This window comes from Plecotus auritus (genome assembly GCF_963455305.1).
Source record: "Plecotus auritus genome assembly, chromosome: 1".
NCBI classification, from domain to species: domain Eukaryota; kingdom Metazoa; phylum Chordata; class Mammalia; order Chiroptera; family Vespertilionidae; genus Plecotus; species Plecotus auritus.
The window spans coordinates 111,088,750-111,116,034 of record NC_137770.1 but is presented as its reverse complement, the minus strand read 5'-3'; the positions used below and the strand labels follow the sequence as shown (position 1 = coordinate 111,116,034).

Below are 27,285 nucleotides of genomic sequence, written 5' to 3'. Positions count from 1 at the left end.
AATAATGAGAGGGAATTATAAATTGGCTGCCTCATGCACGTTCCCCAGTAGGGATCAAGCCAAAACTCGGACATGTGCCCTGACCTGGAATCAAACCATGACCTCCTGGTTCACAGATTAACACTCAACCACTGAGCCACAGTTGGGCTGTAAACGCGATTTTTGGACTAGAACACGAGATGTTCACCTGGGTAGGACGACTTCCCCCGATCCTTTGTCCGTAGGAGTCAAAGAATGAAACCATGAACAGAAGATGGTATAGCAAAGGTGGAAATTTATTGAAGAATTAGAGGCCCGGTGCACGAAATTCGTGCAAGAGTAGGCCTTCCATCCCCTGGCTGCTGGCACCAACTTCCCCCTTGCACCTGGGACCCGGGCTTCCCTCCAACCACCGGCAGGCACCTGGACCTGGGCTTCCCTCCGGCCATTGGCAGGCATCCAGGACCCAGGCTTCCCTTGCAGCCCTGCATCCTCCTGAAGCTCATCAGGAAGGACTTCCGGTCTAATTAGCATATTACGCTTTTATTATTATAGAGAAGTACAGACTCCCATGTGGGGAGAGGGAAAGAGTCCCACTGAGTTCCTTTTCCCTGATTTATAAAGGCTGCAGTTTTTGTGCCTCGATATTCCCTCTGATTGGCCACTATTCCCCTTTGACTTGGTCAATATAGCAACTCCTGAGCTCAAAGGTCAAACCTCACAGGGGACAGGTAAGGCCCTCCTTTATTTTGTAAATATAGGCCTTTGACTACTCCCATTTTTTTTAATCTTATGGAAATGTAGCTTCTGCCTTTCCTTTGTCTTATGGAAATGTAACTTTTTGCAGCTCCTTAGCCTGTGCTTTTTCTTTGGTCCCTTTTAATTTTTAAAAGTTCCCTAAACCTGCCTATTTCACCCATAAAAATTCCTATTTCAGTCCTCCCTTCAATTAGGAAACCCCAACTACCATTAGGGACAGGGGATGCAGGGTCTTTCTGGCTGCTTCCTGTTGGCAAAGGGGTCATAGTTTGAGGGCGGCAGTCAGGGTCCCATTAGAAGTGGGTGTTCTAAGGGTCCAGGGACTATGCATGTAGCGGCCTCCTTTTGCGGTTCCATGCAGAAGACCATTTGTAGCTTTAGAACTTCTAAATATGAGGATATGAAACATAAACAGGTAATGGTTAAAGGTGAGTAATAAAAAACAGCATCAACAAGAGTCTGAGAAGGGGAGCTAGCTAATAGGGATGGCATCATATCTTTAATTGGTGCCTGGACTTCTGGGGAAAGGGATTGTGAGGCCTTCCCTTTCGCTAAGCTGCTTGCAGCAAGAAGTGTTATTCATGGCACAGACTCTGCTCTGTTCAGCTAATCGAGGGCTTCTAGTGAGTAAGGACCATGTGTGTTAGAGACTCTATAGACTTCTGGATGTCCTTAAAATTCTGGTCAGTATTCTCAGAAATTTGAGAAGTCCTGATTTGGTTGGTGGTAGTGGTAGCATAAGTTGTCCTATAGACTAAGATTTAGTATATTTTTTTTCTGAGAGGGATATGGGAGATAAATATCCAATTGAGATTATTTGACCCTGAATTGGGCTGCTTATAATATATTTAGTAGTTAGGGATTTGGGGAGCCAGTATGGCTGAAAAATTTGCTACATCAGGGATACAGAAAGGAGCTATAAGTAGAAGCTTCTTATGGGGTTTCTGGGTCCCAGCAAGGGCAGAAAAGGTCTTTTCCAGGTACCAGTTGTGGGTTTAGGTGGTACTTAAAAAAAAAAAAAAAAAAGATGGAATAAGAACTATTAAAAATATGAAAAGACTGATTTATCTAGAAATACCAGAGTATGTTACTTATCTGGTACTCATTCAGGATCCCTTCAAAAGAGAAGTTTCAGGTCCTCTAGAGCAGTGGTTCTCAACCTTTCTAATGCCGCGACCCTTTAATACAGTTCCTCATGTTGTGGTGACCCCCAACCATAAAATTATTTTCGTTGCTACTTCATAACTGATGTTGCTACTGTTAACGAATCATAATGTAAATATCTGTGTTTTCCGATGGTCTTAGGCGACCCTGCTTGCGGTTCTCAACCATGTTAGCTGATGGCTTTGATTATTAGGGATCTTCTAAAGTCAAATAGGGACTGTGAGTTAGGATGTAGGGTATACAGAAAAACAGATATCGGAAAACACAGATACATTAGTTATGAAGTAGCAACGAAAATAATTTTATGGTTGGGGGTCACCACAACATGAGGAACTGTATTAAAGGGTCGCGGCATTAGAAAGGTTGAGAACCACTGCTCTAGAGGCTCACACAAATAGGAATCTGGTGATTCAGTTGATGGCAGTACAGTTTCATTCTCCTCCTGTGCTGGCATTCAAGGGTCACTCGAGACAGGTGGATTTAGGAGTTGAGGCTGCTGACCTGTTTGGAGACTTAAAGCTGGGGCCTGTAAAAAGAGCCTTTTGAGTTGTTTAAATACCTGCCTAAATAAATGAGGGCTAGTCCCCAAAATCTTGGGGCAGTACTGACCATGTTAGCTGATAGCTTTGATTATTAGGGGTCTTCTAAAGTCAAATAGGGACTGTGAGTTAGGAAGTAGGGTATACAGAAAAAGGCATCCTTGAGATCCAGTACTATAAACCACTCTGTGTCCTCTGGAATCTGGGCAAGTAAAGTGTAAGGGTTAGGGACAATTGGGTGGATAGGAATCACTGCCTTATTTACTAGTTATAAGTCCTGAACTAGTCCTCCACCTCTGTTAGCCTCTTGTACCCCTAAGATCGGGGTATTGTAAGGACTACGACAGGTTTCAATAAACCTTGGGTTTCTGAAATAGATGGCCTATTATAATATTGAGTCCTCCTCAAGCCTCGGGGTTGAGAGTATACTGTCTCTGATGTGGATGTGAGGCTTTCTGCAGGATCAGGAAGGCATGGGAAAGAGGTAACTTACCCCAGCTGCACCCTAAAGGCTGAGAAAAATATTTCTTTATTGGCTTCCCAGACAGGTCTATAATGGCTACAGCCTCTGAGGATGATTTACTGAGGGTTAGGGAGGAGTACTGAGAAGGGGCTCTAACATCAGGGAGGAAATTAATTTCCTTGCCCCCCACTATCAGGCTTACCAGGGCTCCACTGGGTGGAGGCAGCAGTCCACTGAGGAGCCGGGTTGAGGGACCCTGCGATCCCTCAGTCCTGTGGGGCCAGCTGGGTCGCCAGCCCCGCCCCAAGGGACCTAGGTCTCTGGAGGCAGTCCGACTTCCAGTGTTTTCCTTGACAGGACAGGGCTTTGGGGGTTTTCCACGCCCCTTGGGGCAGCTCCTGCCTATATGTCCGACCTGGCCACATTTGTAGCAGGTGAGCCGGACTAACCGTTCGCCTCCAGGCTCTGCCTAAGGCTCCTACTCCCAAAGAGCAGCCCCAAGAGCCTTGGTTTTGCCCTGGCTTCTTTTTCCATATCCTGGTCCCTATTATGGAACACAGAGGTGGTAACTTTCAGGAGATTCTCTAAAGTACTCTTGGGACCAAATAGCCAATTCTTGCAACCTCCTGATGTCTGGGACAGCCTGAGTGATAAATTTTTCTTTAAAATTAGTTGTCCCAATTCTGAATCTGGGGTAATGTTGGTATGCTTAAACAAAGCCTCCCTGAGCCTTTCTAAAAAGCTGAGGTGTTTTCATCAGCCCCTTGATGAATGGTGGTTAATTTAGAGTAATTAATAGGCTTTGTTTTACTACATCTGAGGCCTTCCAAAATATGGAACTGGCAGTCCTTTCTTTTCCACCTCTCAGTTTCAGGACCTTGCTTTTCAGCAGCTGAGAGGGTCAGGATTAATATGAGCACGATGTCTCTATATGAGAGGTCAAACATTTGAGGTTTTGGAAGACCTTAATATCTTTGTCAGGGTCTTCTGAGGACATTCCTAAATTACTTTTAATTTGTTTCATGTCCCAGGGTGAGAAGGGGATCTGGGCTAAAGTATGACTAGATCCTTCATCTCTCTTGGGGCAAGTTAAGGTTGGCTTATTCCTGGGCGGGGGCATGGCCTCCACCTTCTCCCTCGGTGAACTTTGGGTTGTTATTGTCAGGAGCGAAGGAATAAGTTTATGGTTTTCCACCTGCCTCTGACTTGTCCTCTAGAGTAAAGAAAGTCTGGACATATGAGACTTGCAACTATTTCCCATTTTTCCTACAGAAAATATCAATTGTAGGATGAGGCTTCCTTCTGAGGGCCAACTCTCCCCATTACCAACTAGCAAATTGAACCTGGGACCCTTGAGTCCGCAGGCAGATGCTCTATCCAACTAGCAAATGGGGAGAGTTGGCCCTCAGAAGGAAGCCTCATCCTACAATTGATATTTTCTGTAGGAAAAATGGGAAATAGTTGCAAGTCCCATATGTCCAGACTGAGTGCAGAGAAAAATCTTTAAGATTTGTAGGTCAAAATTATCCTAATTTTTGAGGATGCATCCTAGGGGCTGTCTTTATGTAGTGTGGATGACACGCTTCCCATCTGAGAGAAAGAAGAAGAAAGAAAAAGAAGTGCACAAGGATGATTCCTGTATCCATTGTAGTCGCACAAGGATGTCCTTGCCAGTGGGATATCCCCCTCCTGGCCAAGGAAAAGGGAGTTCCCACTCTCAAACTAGGAGTGAGGGAGACCTTGCCCACGTACGGTCGCAAACAAGGCTGCTGGGTGGACTAACCTCACCTCTGTGGTGACGACCCGAGCTCACGCACACACCACCCTCCTGCCTCCCTATCTCGTGGGGGAAGCGTACTTCGTGTCTTGCTCTCAGGCCCCTTGCCTGTGATTAAAAAGGGCCTGAGATGGCTGTAATGTGTTTGAAGTACCCACTGAACTGGATGGGTTGACGTACCTGCTGAACTGAATTTCCTAGGGGTCTACTCTAGGATGAGGACTTAAGAGAATTTGCACCACACCCAGAACCCTGGTTCGGCCAGTATCCAGGGAAAGTATAAACAACTCCGGTCCCCAACCCTTGTATGCCCTTCGTCATTAAAGGATTTATCTTCTGCCTGATTTCTGAACAAAGGATGGAATCTATTTCTAGCCAAATTTAGTATTTTAAACTTCCTTGCTTACTGGCTTAACTCTTAGTTTTTAGTGAACCTCAATTTCTGCTGTTTTACTTCCAATCCTTAAAAATGCCACCTCAGAGATTTCATTTTCTTTTAAAGCAGGCAACCAACTTGGTTGCTCCCCCAAAAATGCTTGGGAGAGGGACATGCTAGTTAACTGTGCAGGGAATAGTTTAGGAAAAATGCATACTTTCTTAGTTTTTATTAATGGTGAGTACTGGTGGAAGAGATTTTTATTTCCCCTTTTGAAGCTTAAATTTACCCCTGAATGTCTAGTATTCATCTACATATTTTACTCAGGTATGCTCGAAGGGAGTACCACCTTTTATATATACTTTTAATAAATCCCTGAAGTTCTACAAACCCCTTTTAGTTCAAAGATATGACCTGCTTAGAAGCCTGGAATTTGGAGTAAGTCAGAGTCCTTTCCATGGGTTTTTCTAAAGACTTAAATGCACCAAAGTAAAGCAATGGCTGTCCAATATGACAAAATTCAAAAGTGGCATGGTTATAGATTTGTTTAAAATACAATTGATAAAACCTTTACTCTATAGTATTCTGTGACAACAACCTTTTAGTACAACAAACAATTTGTATATAAAAAATAACATGGCACATGGTTTATTGCAGAAGGTGTATCAAACATTGAAAACGGTTTATAAATCCCAATAAATGAACGCAAAACACCCAGAGTGTCATTGGCAGATGCAGAATTATCACTCTTACCCTATGTCCCTGACTGGATATGTGCTATTTCTCAAAGTTTCCTTTTTGAACTTGGCTCCGAATCTGTTTAAGTTCTTTTCTGAAGCAGACTGAAACCTCTATAACATTCATAGTATATGTGTCTAAATAGAACACTGTTGTTAAGGGTTTTTTTTGTTTTTTTTAAAAATATATTTTATTGATATTTTACAGAGAGGAAGGGAGAGGGATAGAGAGTTATAAACATCCATGAAAGAGAAACATCGATCAGCTGCCTCCTGCACACTCCCCACTGGGTATGTGCCCACAGCCAAGGTACATGCCCTTGACCGGAATTGAACCTGGGACCCTTGAGTCCGCAGGCAGATGCTCTATCCACTGAGCCAAACCGGTTAGGGCTGTTGTTAGTTTTTATTTGACAGATCTTCTTTGTGCAATTTCAATTATATTGAATCCGTCTGATTTAGTTAAAAAATATTTCTTTTTAGGAAGAGAGTATTGATCTTTGAGCCACCCCAGAGCCCTCAGGGTGTCACAAAGCTGTCTCTCAGTTGAATTCTTGAGAGCTTACACTCAGAAGTGCTGCCAAAATATGCTCAATCTGAAGATTATCAAAGCTTAAACTGGTTTTAACATTAAAGATTTGGTCCGGACCACAGAATTAACCCTTTTCTTTTCTAAACATTTAAATTAACTTTTTATTTTATTTTTTTAATATCTTTTATTGATTTTTTACAGAGAGGAAGGGAGAGGAATAGAGAGTTAGAAACATCAATGAGAGAGAAACATCGATCAACTGCCTCCTGCACACCCCCTACTGGGGATGTGCCTGCAACCAAGGTACATGCCCTTGACCGGAATCGAACCTGGGATCCTTGAGTCCGCAGGCGGACGCTCTATCCACTGAGCCAAACTGGTTAGGATGGAATGAACCCTTTTCAATCTGGCTAATAACTTGTTATATTCTAGTAATGCCTCAGAAGCACAGACACATACAATATGCTTTTGGACTGTTATCCTTTGCGGAGAAAAGCTGGGAGGACACGCCTACCACCCACCTATTCCCTTGCCACCATGCCCCTATGAGCGCAGAAGCCACCAACCTGTGAACGCCACATAGCCAGCCTCAGTTCTGCGTGGGTTTGGGGCGTCACAGGCAGGCACAAACCATCCCGTTCTGGGACTACTGATGCTGTGTACCGACTGCGTACCGGGTGTTTAAGGGCATGATTCTGGGCAGGGCTTTGCAGATTTCCCCGCCCTGCCCCTTCCTGAGCACCTGCGAGGGTTTCGCAAGTGCAGCCTCTCATTCTGCTGCTTTGAAACCTAAAAGCTGCTTTTCAGGTTAAAACTGCCCCTTTTTCCTCTTCCCCCTGTTTTTCCTCAGGCCCAGGAGATAATGGTTGGTTAGCTACAGGCAGGCTACAACTTTAGCTAGTGGTCTGGCCATTGTTTAAACTTCCCTGGGTTAATACTTTTCTCTTCAACCTTATCACATACACAACTTTCACAAATTTTATGCTTTCAAATTAGCCTTAGAATCTTAAAATCTTAACCCAGCACAGCAAAATGACCTTTGGTTCTGAGGGGCACAAAGCCTACACAGCGCAGAAACAGAAGGTTCCCTATGTTCATAAAAAGGCAAAGAGCAAACTAAACTAGCAAAAAAACATCAGTAACCAAAGTTACATTCCAGACACACAGACAAAAAGTCTCAGAATTCAAACCCTCAATTTCTGGCCACTGATGCCTTAAAGTTCTTGAAATCCCTGCCATGTGTTCAGCCTGTCCACAAGCAGCTGGGCCCCCAGCAAAGTGGGACGTGCCCCACCTTTAAAAAGATTGATCCAAACAACAAAGACACAAAATATCAACAGAGACATTCTTTTACTAGTACACAATATTTACAAGCACGCACAACGCACAGTCACCACAGAATGCCCTGCATTTAAAAAAGCACCAAAGCAGAGCAGTGTCTCCTGTCCTGGTTTGGGGGATGACCCTCCCCAGAACCTCAGCATTCTCCCAATGGACTGTTTTGGGGAATGCATTCCCTAGGTCTAAAATTTCTATTTCCCATCCTCGGCAGGTCTTTTGTGACCTTTCGTGCAAACCCCGGGATGAGATCTGCTTTGTCCCTCTCTGGCCATTTCCCTTGCGGGAGAACAGAAACGCAAATCAGAACTCTGCATTCACTTTATGTCACAGACGTTTCCCAGTCACATGTACCCGGCCTCTGAGAATACTTAACCAACAAAATGACACTTAGTTCAATTTACCATTTTGGCCCATGCATGTGGCTTGCCTGGTTGCCTCATGTATATCCCCCTTTGTATCATTTTTGCCATCTTCCAAAGACAAACAGTCTCGGGCCTATTCTGTAGCATCCCTGAAGACATGGGGCTTACGCCAAGAGGCCACCCAAAATCGGGTGGTGCGTGCCTCCCCAGCCTTTCCCTCTCCAGGGGTAAAGAAGTCCTGGACGCGTCCCCAAATTGTGAGAAATGGCTCACCTATCCAAATTTCTAATGACGGACCAGGAAACAAAAACATGGAGAAAATGAGACTTTTAATAACACTCCCGAGAGTAGGTGCCCATTTTACAGGATCACAATAAAGGCAAGAGACAAGCGACCTAGTAATTAATGGGTTACTTTAACAGCTGTGTCTGGCTGTAATGCTGAATTCTCTGAAAGGCTAAAACTTCTACAGGGGTGGTGGCAGAAGTGGCTAAGGGCTGTGATTAACTCCTTTTATGACTGATGGGAAGATCTAGGGCAGGGGTGGGCAAACTTTTTGACTCGAGGGCCACAATGGGTTCTTAAACTGGACCGGAGGGCCGGAACAAAAGCATGGATGGAGTGTTTGTGTGAACTAATATAAATTCAAAGTAAAGGAGTGGAGGGGAGAGCAAGAGAACCAGATAGAACAGCCGGATCTGGCCCGCGGGCTGTAGTTTGCCCACGGCTGACTAGGGCCATGCTCATATGCCAGGAGTGGAAAACAGTTGGCTGGCTCCGCTTGTGTTAACTCTTGCCTGAAAGTTTTTCCTTAGGACCCTTATTAGAGAGGCCTGCACAAATGGAGACTGAGGAGTTAAGCTTAATGGGATCTGGACCGCGGAGGCAGTGGTCTTGGCTGGATGCTATTTGACCTGACTGAGATTGCAGAAGAAAAAGGCAGATGACTCTCCGATTAAAACCTGCTTGGGATCTGGGCCAAAGGAGTGGACATATGTAGTGGGTCAGAAATGTGCTGTTTTTGGAAACACGGAATACTGGGTGACCAACCCTTATTTGCATCCCCTGGACTGGTCATAATTTAATTACATGTGTTGTTCTATGAGGTTGCCTTCACACCATGGAGACCTTTCTCCCAGCACCCCTGCAAGGTCTTTTACTCACTTAAAGACATTCGAGATTCTCAAACTAGGGGGAGGAATTTGCCTCTTTGATTCTTCGGAGCTTGGGACGGGAGCCCATTCACTCATTCAGTCGATGGCTGGGCTTTGTCTTCAGACTGGCAGCAGCCTAAGGCTTAACCCGACCCAGCACCAGTTTATCCTTCCATGGGAGACTTTTTCTTCTAGTGGCAGTTGCCCTAGTGGCTTTTACTTGACTGACCCATGCCCGCTGTGGTTTTGGCCCTGGAGAATACATCCAGAAAGGAGCAGTGAAAGAGAGAGAAATGCCCACTTTTTAGATGGCAGCTAAGTTTAAGTGGCTGATGGGCATCCATCAGCCTCAAGATCAGAAAAGGGACAGAATCTGTGGGTATATTCACTGTTTGACGTGAAGAGGGTTGACACACCATTATGATACAGGATTTCTGGACTGGAACACAAGGTGCTTCTCTGGGCAGGATGGCTTCCCCAGATTCTTTGTCCTTCGGAGTCAAAGAATGAAACCACAAACAGAATATGGTATAGCAAAGGTGGAAATTTATTGAAGAACAAATACAGACTCCCATGTGGGGAGGGGGAAGAGTCCCACTGAGTTCCTTTTTCCCTGGTTTATAAAGGCTGCAGTTTTTATGCCTCGATATCCCCTCTGATTGGCCACTATTCCCCTTTGACTTGATCAGTATAGCAACTCCTGTGCTCAAAGGTCAAACCTCACATAGGACATGTGAGGCCCTCCTTCTTTATTTTTTAAATATAGACCTTTGGTTACTCCCAGTTCCCTTATTTTATGGAAATATAACTTCTGCCTTTCCCTTGTCTTATGGAAATTAACTTTTTGCAGCTCGATAGCCTGTGCTTTTTCTATGTTCCCTTTTAATTTTTAAAAGTTCCCTAAACCTGCCTATTTTACCCCTAAAAAATTCCCATTTCATTTCATTTGCGTTTTTTACAAGAAATTTATTCAGAAGTGAGATTTGTGGATATAGTATCCCCCTGACACACACACACACACACACACACACACACACACACACACACACACACGGTGGATGTAGTAGTCTCCCTCCCACTCCCCGCACCCCTCTCCCCACCACATACACACAATTTTGAAAAAGGTATAAGAAATGGTAGAAGAGGGCTGTGTTTGGGGATGTTTCAGAGTTATAAGAAAAAATATTTATTTGCTCAAAAATCATATGTGCCATGTTGGGTTTATATTAAATTCATATGGGAGGTCAAGGAGGTTGTGTATCACATACCCCAGAACCCTGTGGCCACATCTTCATAATTCTGCTGTTCCAGGAACCAGTACACTGAGTCTTCTTTCCATCTGGGTGGTTGTTTCTGTTCCTGGACTATTTCCCCCAAACAAAGTTTGTCCAGCTCCTCATTTCCTTCTCTTTCTCTTATTTTTTGCAAAGTGGTTTCTTTTGATGGAAAATGGTTGCTCCTAATTAAGAATCATGGTAATTGCCAAGATGAAAAACTATTCTCTGTTCCAGCGTATTGACATGCCAAAATGTTTTGAAGTTCATTACCTTCAGTTATTTTCTTTACTAAAAGTGTTACGGGAACCACATTACCAGAGGTAGTCAATTCTTTATTACTTCAGGTCAAGTCTAATTGCTGGTTGAATTTGCAAGATATATACTTTAATTGTTTTTAATTATATATACTATTTGAGATTCCTTTAGATTGAATGTGGGAGGAATAGAAATATATCTGCTTGCACACACACATTTTCCAGGAAGATGGAAGCATCTGTTATCACTTCCTGTTGATTTCCCTTCAGAGGGTACTTTTCATTCTCAGTCTAGCTGTTATCAGTTCAATTTTCTTGAGAAGTTTTTTTGATAGGTCATTTCCATTGTTTTGTAACCATTTTCACCTAGTGAAGCTAACGAGATAATTTTGCAGATTGTGCTACTTTACTTTTAACTGAATCCATTCTTTTTGAAAGAATGATTCTAATAGTGTGGTCAAGTACTTAGAAATCAGCAGGCTACTAACTTCTGAATTCAGTCTGTTCTTTCATTCCCTGATTACTTGCCATGTCAGGGAGGGTGAAAATCTTCCTCTGCTGACTACCCCCACCCATCTGTTCTCTTATCTCTTATCTGCTGAGAAATAGGATTCTGATATTTTGTGACTGTTTTAACAATGTTGAATTCTAAAGCTTCATTTAGTAAACCTCAGTTATATTTTATGTGTGGTAGTTTATTTATTATTTGTAGTATTTTTATTTTTATTTTCTGTTAGGATTATTGATGCATTTGGCCGTAAGTGAAGAGTGCCATGCCTTTTTACGTGATTCCCAGAAAGAAAAAAGCAAATTTTAAAAGAAAAATAATTATTTAAATGAATATAAATCCATAGACCTGTTCATCTGAAAAATATTGATGCTACCTATAGAGTTAAATTATAGATTTCCAAGTCATATTATTTTAAACTGTCATAAACACTGAATTAATACTATTAGAGATAAATTTATAAACTTAAATGATCAGTGTTAACTGCTAAGTAATTTCTGTTAATCAAAGTCTATATGTATTTTTCTAAAAATATTCTATGGACTCTTTTAAAATACACAAACTATTTTAGACTATATCAAAACATTATTACTCAATTTAGGCTGAAGAAATGCTGTAACTATGATTTCACCAATTAAAAACTGAGTGACTCTTGGTAGCATGTATTTTTACTGCAGAAACCATGTTTTGTTTTTGTGGGGTTTTTTTAATCCTCAGCCCGGGATATGTTTTTATTGATATTTAGGGAGAAAGGAAGGGCGAGAGAGTGAGAGGGATAAACATTGATGTGAAACATCAATCAGTTGCCTCTTGCATGTTCCCTGTCCTGGGATTGAACCTGCAACCTGGGTTTATGCCCTGACTGGGAATGGAACCTGCATTCTTATGGAACAACACTTCAACCAACGAGCCACCTGCCATGCTGTATTTTTTTTTTTTTTTTAAGTAGTCTCAGTCTGTAGAAGCAGCTTGTAGCAGCAGGTGTGGCACCACATTTGCGATTATGTCATGATGGCCTTTGGGTCGTTGAGTCACCTTTTCCTTTGATGGTAAAGTAGCCAAATGTCTTTTACTTGTTCAACTATTATCAGTAACTGAGATTGAATATGATTTCTCAAATTATTTTGTCCCATTCACTAGAATCATAGATATGTCTTAACTTGATTCCTCTTCTAGAACACTGTTCAATTGGACATAGAAACAACTTAAACAATAGAGAAGCATAGGGAGGTAGACTGTGGGTATGATGATATTTTAACAATAACTTCATCATTGGTGTGGCATATTATGAAATCTCTTTTCTTCCAAATACAGATTCAGTCTGTTAAGTTGCTCATGCAGCTATGTCAGTATACTTTATTCTTACCATGAGCTCAGATAATTTTTATATTGATTTATTTCCAATATATGGTAGTAAGCAACTAAAAATTACTTATATCATTCACTAGATTTTTAGACTCTTACACTAGTAGATGCTAATCCTCAAATGGTAAAGTTGCAATAGGCAATTTAAATGTTATCTTCTCTTGTTATTCTTGCTAGTTGGTAGACTTGGCCTAGTAAAACACAATGCTTCTTTTATTTAATAATAAAAATTAGAATGAAGTTAAATGATGATTGTAAATATTCATGAAAGAACAATATTAAATGGCAAAATAATTGAAAAAGGACCTTTGCTGCAATTTAATTTATTTCAGTTCAATTATATATTTGCTATAAATGACACCTTCATGAAAGAAAGGATCTGAGTTTCAGTTTCATTTCACTTGTATTCTATTTTGCAAAAAGCTAATTAGAAATATGAGACTTGTTTGCCTCAGCTACAGTCACTCATTCATTCCATTGTCACTTATCATTTACTACTAGCTAAGTGCTTGAGCATTTATTGTTGAATCCCATCTTCTCCATCTTCTAGGAGCTTACAGTGCAATAGCAGAGAGAAAGCATGTCTATCAGTAACAGTAACAGAGGAGTAAGATGAATGGCCACAGAACAGATAACAACACTTACTGTAAAAGAAGAAACTATTTGGGTATAGATCTACTGGAAAGATAATGTAGGGTACTGCAAATTGTATGCTATTGGAAAATATTTATATAAGCTATTGGAAATGATGGTATCTTCAACTTTAATTTATGCAGGATTCTAAATTGTATTATCAATCTCGGCATTTTTTCTCTAAATGTTAGGATTATGAAAGAAAACACAAACTTTGGACAGGCCGAAAATAAGTTCATAAAAATTTTCACATGATTCTGATATAGAATTTATGTTAACCATCAAGTAAGTCACAGCATTAGAACTAAGTAAAAATTCGTATTCCTTATACTGTAATCCTATAAAGTTTAGCTGTTTGCTCTGGGGAATGAATAATGTCCTTCCTTTTCAGTCAAATAGTTAATGTTCTAGACCAGTGGTCGGCAAACTCATTAGTCAACAGAGCCAAATATCAACAGTACAACGATTGAAATTTCTTTTGAGAGCCAAATTTTTTAAACTTAAACTACTTCTAACGCCATTTCTTCAAAATAGACTTGCCCAGGTCGTGGTATTTGTGGAAGAGCCACACACAAGGGGCCAAAGAGCCGCATGTGGCTTGTGAGCCGCAGTTTGCCGACCACAGTTCTAGACCATGTACACTAGTAATTTTTACTTTTATCCCCTTCATATTGGTCTCTAAAAGTTTATTCGGGCTTTTCTTTCAACCTGAAGTTTGAATATACATTAAAGAGATGAGTATGTGGCATTATTTGAACCTGTTACTTGTTTTCCTCAAATAGGAATAATGGCAGGGAGATCTAACAAGTTTTGAAATTCAGAATATTAGGTCAGATCAAATTCAGATACCAGGAATGGAATGTCTTCTGTTTTTAATTCTTTCATATTTTGCTTCTCAAATGTACAATGTGCTCAGGTAGTCTTTCCTCCCTACCTTTACTTTCATGGTAAGATGGAGGTTGCCATTAGCAGTGTACCAGTTGGCGGAAAACAGAAAACTGACAAACCTATGCACAAATGCATGCTCATCCATAACCCACACTGCCATATCCACTGAGCCATCAGGCTAGCTCTGTTTGAAGCATTTTTAAACATAGAGAGAAGTATACAGTTCCAGAAACGATTTATTATATTTTTTGAAAGGATTCCTTTCTACACATCATTTATACTGTTTTACTTTTTCTGCGGTGTTGTATTAAAATAGCAATTTAATATGCCCCTTTATTAGGAAGTCTCTATAAATATAATACCAGCATTAAAGCAGTGGGACATGGTACATGATCAAAATATTACGTGTGTAATGATCTGCATTCTTAATGTTCCAGAACCCTGGGGTTATTAGTAAAACGATTGGAGAAAGGTGGTAAAGCTGAACAAGAAAACCTTTTTCATGAGAATGATTGCATTGTCAGGATTAATGATGGCGACCTTCGAAACAGAAGATTTGAACAGTAAGTGTGCGCTGGAGACACTGCTGTGCTTCCATGTTTTAGGAATGATAGAGTACAGTCATCGAAATGTTTTCCACACCAAATCTGGGATCTCTGTCTTTGTACTAGAAAGTAGTATTTTCTGGTTTATGTAGCCTTTAAACATTTAATCAAATTGGAGCTAATTACTACCATCAGACTGTAGTTTAAAATGCCCTCTGGCCCTGGCAGTTATGCTCAGTGGATAGAGCATCGGCCTGCAGACTGAAGGGTCCCAGGTTTGATTCAGGTCAAGGGCACATGCAAGGGTTGTGGGCTTGATCCCCAGTGGGGGGCATGTAGGAGGCAGCCAATTGGTGATTCTCTGTCATCATTGATGTTTCTATCTCTCTCTTCCTCTCCCTTCCTCTCTGAAATCATTAAAAATAAAAATATATTTAAAAAATATAAAATGCCATCTGACTGGTAGAATGCTTCTTAAAATATTATGGCCCCAATTTAGGCTTTACAATTTTGCTACTCTCACCTTTTGGAAAATTTACCAGGAAACCAGTTTGTTTTATACTGTAACTCACATTTCCAACTTTGTCTCATATAATGTCTCTCAGGACAAATAAGCAAAGCTTTTTTGAACCACAATGAATGGTTTGTCCAGATTTTCTTTATCCTGATCATTTATACAAAGATAAAGTTGTTCACTTTTTGTAAAACAAGGCAAGAGTGAGCAGAAATCATAAGGACTGGGCAATCAGTATGAGGCAGTGCGATTCCTGGACTGGTCATGGAGTAGCTCGGGGCCAGTGACTCCTAACATTCTGAATCATTGAGGCTGTATTGGTGTTCTTAGGATTTTTGCACGCACAGACTTGGATTAATTTTGCTGATACATAATGTGCTTTCTATTGTTTTGTAAGTATATTTCTAAGTATATTTATTTCTTTAAAAGCTCGAATGGTTCCCTATAAGGAAATAATTTAGAATTTTTTTTCTGTTTTTTAAAAAATATATATTTTTATTAATTTAAGGGAGAGGAAGAGAGAGAGAGAGAAACATCAATGATGAGTGAGAATCATTGATCGGCTGCCTCCTTCATGCCCCACACTGGGAATCGAGCCTGCAACCTGGGCATGTGCTCTGACTGGGAATCGAACCATGACTTCCTGGTTCATAGGTCCACCCACAACCACTGAGCAATACCAGCTGAGCTATAATTTTTTTAAAGTGGTATTAGAGGTTGTAGAGAGGAGGTAGTATTTAATTTCTGTTAATATTAAAATTATAATGCCTCCTTTGTACTTAAAACTATTTAATGGTTTATAGTTTAGAGCATAGTATTTTAGCTATAGTTATGATATTTTTCTCCTTTTTATTTAGAGAATGAGAAATTTAAGTTTGGAAAAACAGCTATGCTTCTATCAGAGCTTCCAAACTTGATTGATAAATGGGATATCAGAATTTTGGTTGTCAGTCTCAACAAAATGTATCATTTCTTGTTGCTTAATTAGTATACTTAATTAAGCTCATAATATCTTCTAGTCTGTAAGTCTTAATTTGCTAATTTTCCATTCATTCTCAAACCCAGAGCACAGCATATGTTTCGACAGGCCATGCGTACACCCATCATTTGGTTCCATGTGGTTCCTGCAGCAAATAAAGAGCAATATGAACAACTCTCCCAAAGTGAGAAGAACAATGACTATTCAGGCCGCTTCAGCCCTGACAGCCAGTATATTGATAATAGGAGTGTGAACAGTGCAGGGCTTCAGGCACCGCAGAGAGCACCCAGATTGACCCACCAGGCCGAGCAGATGGACTCACACTCACGACTACCTCAGAGTACACAGCCCTCTGGAAAGCCACCGGCAGCTCCAGCCCCAGCACCACAAAGTGTATTTGGAACAAGTGTAAGCAGTGGTTATAACACCAAAAAAATAGGCAAGAGGCTGAATATCCAGCTTAAGAAAGGTACAACCTAACTTGTTTTTGTTTGATGGAATTTATTCTAAAACTAAACCAACTAACCCCAAACACCCTATGCTTTATTCCATTATGTGAAAGAAGTAATGTAATGATTTTTTAAAAAGTATTTAAAATGTATTTTTATGCTTTTCAGATTATTTTGGCTATATAAAAATTCAAATGATCAGAGAATAAGGCTTTAAAAAATAAGTTGCATGTGAAGGTAGCAGTTACTATTGCAGTAAAATTTTTTTACTTAACAATGAAGGAAAATGATTTCAGGAGGTTATATTCAAACCCAAAACGGTAGTGAGGATTTGACTGTTTTGATCATCCCTCTTGATGAGGACTTTAGAAATGTCCTCCGTTTCAACCCTACCATTTTGGTTATTGGAAGTGATTGATTCCTTTGACATTGTCAGTGGCTTGTGGTAGAATGAGGAGAAACTGGTCCATTGTTCCAGAATATTACATTGCTTCCATTTCTTAAGGAGACAGGAGGATTATAATGGGCCTTGCTAAATCTTTATTACATATACGTTATGTCAACTTATTTCTTTAAGTATCCCTGTCCTATAGACCATGGATTCTTGGGTACAGGATCCATAATTTAAAGCATATGCTAGAATTTCTGATTTCCAATCACTGTCCTCTCCAGGCATTGAGATATACTTTTGCTATCAGTCATCAATTTTAGCTGATCATTTTGATATGTCTTTCAAAATAGTGTTATTGTAAGAACTAGAGGCTTGGTGCATGAAATTTGTGCACGGGTATGGTCCCTAGGCCTGGCCGGCGATCAGGACCGATCGGGGCCTTCCAGCTGCCAGTCTGGGCATCCCTTCCAGCAGCTGGCAGCCGGGGCCTTCCTTCATTCTGTGCCACCTCCGGTGGTCAGCACACGTCATAGCGAGTGATTGAACTCCCAGTCAGACTCCCAAGGGGACACTTTGCATATTAGTCTTTTATATATAGAGATATATATATTTTTTGAAATATATTTTTATTGATTTCAGAGAGAAAGGGAGAGTGAGAGAGAGATAGAAACATCAATGATGAGAGAATATCATTGATCGGCTGCCTCCTGCATGCCCCCTACTGAGGACTGAGCCTGCAACCCGGGCATGTGCCCTTGACCAGAATCGAACCTTGGGACCCTTCAGCCCACAGGCCGACGCTCTATCCACTGAGCCAAACCAGCTAGGGCAAGATATATATATATATATATATATATTTTTTTTTTTATGAGACCGACCAATTCCTGTAGTTAGATGGAAATGAATTGAAGGGAAAGTTGAGCAATTACCTGACATCACCTGCCTGGTGCTGGCATTAGTTTCCTACTAGAACATTCCATATCTTGACATTTAGACAATTTTTCTTTCCATCTGGGGTAAGGTTTACAAGCTTGTAAGCTCTGAGGTTCCTGTTTACTTTCTAAGTCATGTTCTTTCATTGAGGTTTATGTGAACCACAGATTCCTTATTTCTGGTTATTGACTTTTAAGCTCCAACTACTTAGTGTTGACATGATTAGGATCTGACAGCTTTCCTCCACTTTTGAAACCCATTACAAACAGAATCATCAGCATAAACCCCTTTTAGCTATGTTAATTCCTAAATGAGAAATGGCAGATCCTCTTTCTTCCTGTTTCTCTACTAAAATGACAGGCCCTAATTTTTAAGCAAAAACATTAAGAAACACAAATAGAGTTGTAAAAAATAAAATTCTGCTTGGGATCTCGCAACAAAGGAAAAACATTTTACCTTTTCATTGTCATATAGATATTAGTTCACAAATATCTTTATCTTTTTACACTGTTACAGGCATATTTATTTAGTTAATTACAGTTTTTGATACAATTCTTATATTTTAGCAGTTCATGATATATGAACTTTTTAAATAAAGTGAAATGTTATTTGCTATTAAAATAATCATTTTTTGAATAAAGAAACTTATTTTAATAGCATTTTAAAAGCTATGATTATATTTTATACAAGCTAATTTACAAAGAATGTGCTCAATCAACATAAGAAAAATAGAAACAATGATTAAATATTTTGCTGATCTTGAGTAATCTAAATATTATAGAGCTTCATAGATCTACCATGATTTTAATTTACTGTGAGAATACATGACAAAAGGCTGAAACTGCCTGTGGGTTCCTGCCAATACTTACACATATTTTACATAAAAATAGTTTACTGTAAATAATAGTGAAGAATGCTGATTGTCTTGGATTAATACTAAATACATCTATTTAAATAATAATTGCATGAGAGTTGAACAAGCTTTCATTGTAGTTAATAGGTGTTTTTGCCAATTATGTTACATTTAACATGTTAATTTATTTATTTTTTTAATCCTCCCTGGAGGATATTTTCCATTGATTTTTAGAGAGAGTGCAAGACACAGGGAAAGACAGAAATATCCCTGTGATTGAAACACATTGATTGGTTGCCTCCTGCACATGCTCTTGCTGGGGAAGAGCCCCTAACCCAGGTATGTGCCCTTTACCGGAATTGAACCCGGGACCCTTCGGTCCATAGGTTGACACTCTATCCACTGAGACAAACCAGCTAGAGTACATTTAACATTTTCAAAGAAGTACATAAAATACTTAGGATATGTCAGTGTTAAACTTTAAATTCAGTTCTAAGTAACCTTACATGCTTTGACAGAAGCTCTTAATAAACTGAGATCAGTTTTAAGTACTTAAAAAAAGAAGCCTTCATTATAATAATTCTTTGTCATAATTTTGGACTTATGCCATATAACATCACAAAATAGAGTAGCCCCTATGTACTTGCTTCCATAATTATGATTTCTTAATATTTATTGCCATTTTGGCATTCTCAAATACCCTGCTCTTTTGTAGAAATTAGCTTTTTAATAAAGTCAGAAGGGAAGATCAGTAATCTGTTTCAGTCAGTACAAAATATTTTCTTGGCTTTGCTAAATGAAAATTGTTATCTATTTATCTTTCTTTTAAAGGTCATTGCTTAAACCATTAGCTTACAGGTTATTGCTAATATTTTAGTAGTATTAAGGTTTAGTCAGCCTTTATAATTCATATAAATTAATATTGCAAAAGGAGAATAATTTAGAATTTTTTCTTAATAAATGTTATTGCAAGTCATTAGAGTTTCATGAAAGCACGGAGACATATGGAAAAGTCCCAGCAGAATAATTAGGAAAATTTCATAAAGACAATGTGTCATTCAAGTCTTCAGCACAGAAGACTTAAGAAATGAATAGTCCAGGCATATTAAAGTGACTTTAGATTGGCAGTAAATGAATGCTTTGTTTGAACTTGAAAATATTTACAGTAGATTTTGATGCAGGTATAATTATTTGATATTTTCTTCATTTCTACTTTATGTTTCTTCTTTAACTCAGTTTTCATTCATATTTATTTGCCCATATTTATTTGTTTACTTATAGAATATATTCTGTTCCTCATAGTTTTATACATAGTGCTGAACCAAATGAATGAATGTTATAAATTTTTCACCTTTACACATCTCTTTGTTCATTCTGAAATGAGCAAGTATGTGTTCGAATATAATTTTAACTGAAATGCCACCTAATATCTTAAGTAACTTTTTAAAAACCGCTAGTAGAAATTAATCATTATTAAAATGTTATAAAAGTTCTTTGATTCATTAGAAATTTTTTTATCTTCACATTTTTTTCTAGGCTTATTCTGGCCTATTGCATATTGGTTCCGGTGATATATAACCACCTTCTACACTATATTGAGCTTATAAGATTATAAGAGTGCCTGTCAAGAAAGCTGCCAAGTGACTTTGAATTTAAATTATACAAACCAGCATAGTAATTTTTAAGTGCCTCATTAAGTTTAATACCTTCAAATATGATATGTTGATTTTCAGACCTGCCATCTATGATCTGTGATGGGTTCTTCACTGGGTATTTTTGCCTTGTTGATTGTTTTGTTCAAATGTACATGGTCAGATTTAGGTGAGTTAGAAGAGAACTAGGCAATTATAATGGGTTTCATTCTGTTGGCAAATTGCTGTGACTAATTATAGTTTGGAGAGATTCTGTTATCTGTATCTAGAAAAAGTTCTCTTTATTTCTTTTTCATCTCCCTGAACATTTCTCTTCCTCTCCACTTCCTACTTGTCAAATGTAGATACCATTATTGCACAATAATACGTGCTATTGGAGGTACTGTGTATTTTAACAGAAATTTTGTTTTGTGTCATAGAGAAATTAAGTTTATTTTCATAATCAAAGGTTTAGACCAATTTAAAAACTTACAGCAACCACATTTCTATATACATATATTATCTTTAGTCTGTCTTTAGATTCCAATTTTTTCTCAAAATAATGAATTTTGAAGTAACGCATTTAAACCGTTCAAAATTTAGTCTATTTTGAAAAATCCGTTGCAACTTTTAAAATACTAGAAGACATGTAGGCCATTGTGAAAGTTACAAAATGTTAAGTTGGTATAGAGAATAATAACAATTTTTTAAAATGTATAATATACTTGTAAATTTTGACACACCTCATTTTATTTGCTTTCATTTTCTGCTGTATATTTAGGCACAGAAGGTTTGGGATTCAGCATCACTTCCAGAGATGTAACAATAGGTGGCTCAGCTCCCATTTATGTGAAAAACATCCTCCCCAGGGGAGCTGCCATCCAAGATGGGAGACTGAAGGCAGGAGACCGCCTGGTAGAGGTGAGAGGCTTCCAAGTCAGAAGTTCCATAACTCTTGGAAGTTACTTTTTTTAAAATCCTATCTAATAAAAGAGTAATATGCAGATTGACCATCACTCCAGCACACAAGATGGCTGCCCCCATGTGGTCAAAGATCCTGCCCCCATGTGGACACAAGATGGCCACCACAAGATGGCCAGCAGGGGAGGGCAGTTGGGAGGGACCAGGCCTGCAAGGGAGGGCAGTTGGGGGTGATCAAGCCTGCAGGAGAGGGCAGTTAGAGGTGACCAGGCCGGAAGAGGAGGGAAGTTGGGGGCAAACAGGCTGGCAGGGGAGCAGTTAGATATCAATCAGGCTGGCAGGGGCGTGGTTAGGGGGTGATCAGGCTGGCAGGCAGAAGCGGTTAGGGGCAATCAGGAAGGCAGGCAGGCGAGCAGTTGGGAGCCAGCAGTCCTGGATTGGGAGCCAGCAGTCCTGGATCTGGTAGGATCGGGCCTAAACAGGCAGGCTGACATCCCTCGAGGGGTCCCAGATTGGAGAAGGTGCAGGCTGAGCTGAGAGACACCCCGCCCCGTGCACGAATTTCGTGTACCGGGCCTCTAGTATTTTTATAAAATATGAAACATATTTTAGCAGAAGTATGCATCATGAAACAATGCATTTCTGGTTTACTTTTACATTGTCCCATGTTATTTGATAAGAAATACCTTTTTTGTTTAGTGTACTCAAAGTTTTAGTAACCCAGACATTTGTTTTATGAAGTACCATAACATTTTGACATTATATAAGTACAATGCCTATGAGGTTATATTCTAGATGGCTTTAAATTTATGTCTGGCAATATAGAAATGCTGTCTACTTTGTAATCAGAACAGAGACAATTGAAGGAAATGCAACAGTGTATTTTAATGAGAGGAACAGGAAGTTTTTAAATGGCAGCATGAAAAATGAATTGAGACATAATAATCAAATGTCAGAAGAAAAAGAAAATAGTTTTCAAAATTTCCTTTCTGTGCCTCATGAGTTCCGGTTCATTGATGTTTGGAAATGTTTTTGACTTAAATAAATATACAGAATTTCTGTTTATGTGAATGTTTGTGCATATGGAAATAAAGGGGATTAATAGTGAGTAAAATATACTTTATTCACTATTTTTTCTTAGTGTTTTCTTCAGAAAATATACTCTGTATTCTTAGCAGAAGATATTAAATAGTATTCAAATTCCAATGTTAACATTTTTATATTACCCCTTTTCCTGTATTTTTATACATCTTTTAATTTTATTTTATTTTTTCATCATCTTTTATCCACTATATACCCTTTACCACCTCTACCCATCCATCCCCCTTCACCCCAGCAATCACCACACTGTTGTCCATGATGTGCATGAGTTCTCTCTCACTTTGTTTTCTCAATCCCTCCCCCTGCTTTCCCCTCCCACTAGAGCTTCTCCCTCCCACTAGAGCTGTCTGCGCTCTCTGTCTGTGATTCTGTTTCTATTTTTCTTGGCAGTTCAGTTTGTTCATTAAATGCCGCATATGAGTGAAATCATATGGTACTTGTCTTTCACTGACTTGCTTATTTCACTTAGCATAATGCTCTCCAGGTTCATCAATGCTGCCACAAAGGATAACATTTTCATCCTTTTTACAGCAGAGTAGTATTTCATTGTGTAAATGTACCACAGTTTTGTTTTTTTTATCCACTCATCTACTGATGGATTTTTGGGGCTATTTCCAATTCTTGGCTCTTTTAAATAATGCTGCAATGAACATAGGGGTGCATATATTCTTTCAAATCAGTGTTTTGGATTTCTTCAGATAAATTTTCAGACGAGGAATCACTGGGTCATTTGAACTCTCCATATTTAACTGTTCTAAACATTTCTTGATTATTTCATGCGTACATTTTGTACCTAGATTACTTAAATCTTAAGCTCTTATTCTTTTTTTCTCATTCACATGACACTATATTTTAAACAGACACTGATAGAAGAGGCTGAATAAAAGGAAATGTTTGAGTACAAATTATATTTAAGGTGTCATTTATAAAATGGACCACTTGTCCTTGGTATATAAATTGTGTAGAATTGATCATTGAACAACACTGACACCCGTGCATTTGAAAATCTGAGTATAACTTTTTTTTAAATTTAAATTTCTTATTGTTTGAAGTATTACATATGTCTCCTTTTTCCCCCATTGACCTCTCCCACCCCCCAGCACATGCCCTCACCCCCCTACTGTCTGTGTCCATTTCATAACCAGTGAGTATAACTTTTGATTCCCCATAAACTCACACCTACTGATATTCTACTGTTGATCAGAGCCTTACCAATAGCATAAATAGTTGATTAACACATATTTCACATTATATACTGTATTCTTACAATAAAGTAAGCTAGACTAAATAAAATGTTAGTAAGAAAGTCATAAAAAATTGAAAATACATTTATAGTACTGTACTTATTTATTGAAAAAATATCTGTGTATAAGTGGGCCTGTGTAGTTTAAACCCATGTTGTTCAAGGGTCCACTAGAATATTATTTTTAGTCTGTATTTGTAGTTTGTTTTATTTAGTAAAAGTCTCAGCTGGGACTTGAATCTTTGCCTCTAAGTCCCCCCTCCCCCCCAAAAAAATGTCCTTTTCTCCCAGACTTCTTCCTCTCCCTGAATTTGTCCCCATGTAACCTTCTTTCTTTCTAAAGGTCCTTATTTTATTTTTGAGTCTCTCTTTTATCACATAATTGCTCTACTGTTTCAACACATCACAAAGACTATTTTTTTTTTTTTTTTTTTAGCAATGGGAAGGGCTTGCAACCTGTATTTTTTCTGAATTAGGTTTTATTTTTTTATAGCTATTAGCTTTCTCTTAAAATTGAAAATAAATTTCACATGTTTTAAATCTAATTGTTTAGTATCTATACAATATCAGTAATTCTGTGGTTGTAATTTTTATGAGTATCTGGATATCTGGAAGCATATAGAAAAATTATCAAAAGATATTTTTATTACTTAGAATTTTTTTGTTTCCTTTTAACCTATTATTATCTAGTAGAGGCCCGGTGCACGAAATTCGTGCACGGGGCGGGGTGTCGCTCAGCCCAGCCTGCACCCTCTCCAATCTGGGATCCCTCTGACAATCCAGGACTGCTGGCTCCCAACTGCTTGCCTCCATGCCTTCCTGATTGCCCCTAACTGCTTCTGCCTGCCAGCCTGATCACCCCGTAACCACTCCCCTGCCATCCTAATTGATGTCTGACTGCTCCACTGCCATCCTGTTTGCCCCCAACTGCCCTCCCCTGCTGGCCATCTTGTGGTGGCCATCTTGTGTCCACATGGGGGCAGGATCTTTGACCACATGGGGGAAGCCATCTTGTGTGTTGGAGTGATGGTCACTTTGCATATTACTCTTTTATTAGATAGGATAGAGGCCTGGTGCACGGGTGGGGGCCAGCTGGTTTGCCCTGAAGGGTGTCCTGGATCAGGGTGAGGGTTCCCTTGGGGTGTGGGGCGGCCTGGGCGAGGGGCCTGTGGTGGTTTGCAGGCTGGCCACACCCCCTGTGACCCAAGCGGAGACCCTGGAATCTGGGATTTATTTATCTTCTACAATTGAAACTTTGTAGCCTGGAGCAGAGCCAAGCCTTCTGCTCCCTCCATGGTGGCAGCCATTTCTGTTGGGATTTATTTATCTTCTATAATTGAAACTTTGTAGCCTTAAGTGGAGGCCTGGGCCGGCTAGGGTGTGCGGAAAGCTTGGCTTCTTCCATCACCGGGGGCAACCCTAGCCTCCTGCTCTTTCCAGCTCCGTGGCTGCCGCCATTTCTGTTTAGATTTATGTATCTTCTATCATTGAAACTTTGTAGCCTTGAGTGGAGGCCTAGGCCGGCAAGGGCAGGTGGGAAGCTTGGCTTCCTCCATCGCCAGGGCAACCCAAGCCTCCCTCCTGCTCTCTCTGTGGCTGCAGCCATTTGGTTGGGGTTAATTTGCATACTCGCTCCTGATTGGCTAGTGGGCGTGGCTGGTGGGTGTAGCAGAGTGGTGGTTAATTTGCATATCATTCTTTTATTAGATAGGATATGATCAGTTCTACAATGTGTGTCTTTTCTTCTGTTATCTGTTTGCACAGGATTGCAGCTGAAAACTTTTTGTTTGTTTTAGGTAAATGGAGTAGATTTAGCAGGCAAATCCCAAGAGGAAGTTGTTTCCCTGTTGAGAAGCACCAAGATGGAAGGGACAGTGAGCCTTCTGGTCTTTCGCCAAGAAGATGCCTTCCACCCAAGGGAACTGGTGTGTAACTTTAGAGCACATGAAAGATTTCTGATGCACATGAGCCAGGGGTGGTCTGGGCTACCTACCTAACGGCCAGTGTTTCTTGGGATATTTTCCAAGCAGTTTCTATATTCTATATGTCTTTCAACCTTAACTTAATACAGGCATTCTTTTCTCAAATTTCTTCAGGTTTAGAAATAGATATCTACAATGTTGAGTGTAGGGTTATTTAAAAATCAGGTTGCAGGGATATTTTTTAGGACAGAAAATGTTCATTACTGAATGATTTCAGATGGCCTGATTGTACAGAGATGTTGATTATTACATTACTGTCTCACTTCAAAGGTTCTTGTTGAAACCTCGCTGTGTTCTCTACTACCTATGACAAACCTTCAGATTTCAGATTTTCATGGTGCATGTAGCTAAGCAAATAAAGATGCTTGCTTCTTTAATGAAAAGGAATACCTTTAAAATATTGTTATTGAAAATAAAAAGACTTGAGTGTCAGTAAACCCCATGACCATTAGTTACTAACATAAACATTATTGCAAATAACATAAATCAAATGAAAAAACATTTTTTTGCAAACTTTCACTTCTTTAAAAAAATATATTTTATTGATTTTTTTACAGAGAGGAAGGGAGAGGAATAGAGAGTTAGGAACTTCGATGAGAGAGAAATATCAATCAGCTGCCTCCTGCACACCTCCTACTGGGGATGTGCCCACAACCAAGGTACATGCCTTTGTCCGGAATCGAACCTGGGACCTTTCAGTCTGCAGGCCGGCGCTCTATGCAGGGAGCCAAACCAGTTAGGGCCTGTTTCAATTTTATGCATATATCAACACATCTAAATATTAGATAAGGGTATTTATGTAGTACTGGTGAAAAGGAAATATATATATATTAAGTTAATATAATTCTAAGTGTTTTTCTACAAAAAGGGCAAAGTTTATCTATATAAACTAGAGGCCTGGTGCATGAAAATTCATGCACTGGAGTGGGGGGGTCCCTCAGCCCTGCCTGCCCCCTCTCACAGTCTGGAAGCCCTCAGGGGTGGGAGGTGATCTGGCAATCAGGGGAAGGCGATGCCCCATCACACCTCTGCTGCTGCCACTGCCGGCAGTGCAAGCCTCGGCGGTCTTGGTTACCTGAGCTTCGGGCGGCTCTGGGCAGCTGGGCAGCCGCCATCTGAGGCTTGCCTGTGCCTCAGGCTGGCCCTGAGGGGCTTGCGGGCTGAGGGAACTAGGCGACTTTGGAGGCAGGCGCAGCTGCAGGGACTGGGTGCCGCCATCTTGTGGCTGTGGGCACCACCATCTTTGAGGGCGGGGCAGTCAATTAGCATATTCCCTCCTTATTGGCTGTGGGCGCCACCATCTTTGAGGGCGCGGCAGTCAATTAGCATATTCCCTCCTTATTGGCTGGGGGCGCTGCCATCTTTGTGATGGCATGAGGGTCAATTAGCATATTCTCTCTTTATTAGATAGGCTCTAAGAAGCCAGCTTCCATAATGGCCACAATGACCTAACGACCTGTCGCTATGATGCCCACTGTGGCCAGTGAACCAGCCCGATCAAGGGGTGGGGCCGGCCAGCCAACCTCACGGCCCTTCCCCCCTGCCGACCTGCCCCTGTTTGGACTCTCCCACCCCGATCAAGAGCGGGGCGGGCCAAACGCCCCCTCCCTACCCTCCTCAGCCCGCCCCACCACA

General features: G+C 40.1%; 1 protein-coding gene across 25 annotated transcripts in view; it reads left to right on the top strand.

Annotated features, from left to right (window-relative positions):
- PARD3 (par-3 family cell polarity regulator) overlaps positions 1-27,285 on the top strand; it is a 781,475-nt gene that overhangs the window by 403,625 nt on the left and 350,565 nt on the right. For all 25 annotated transcript variants that reach the window (XR_013959024.1, XR_013959025.1, XR_013959026.1 and 22 more), the window contains 4 exons: positions 14,546-14,671; positions 16,233-16,615; positions 21,185-21,324; positions 25,465-25,593. Coding sequence is in view for 22 of the 25 variants with exons in the window: in XM_080641367.1 (XP_080497493.1) it covers positions 14,546-14,671; positions 16,233-16,615; positions 21,185-21,324; positions 25,465-25,593 (778 nt within the window). In the remaining 3 variants the exon portion in view is untranslated. The remainder of the gene's footprint in view (positions 1-14,545; positions 14,672-16,232; positions 16,616-21,184; positions 21,325-25,464; positions 25,594-27,285) is intronic.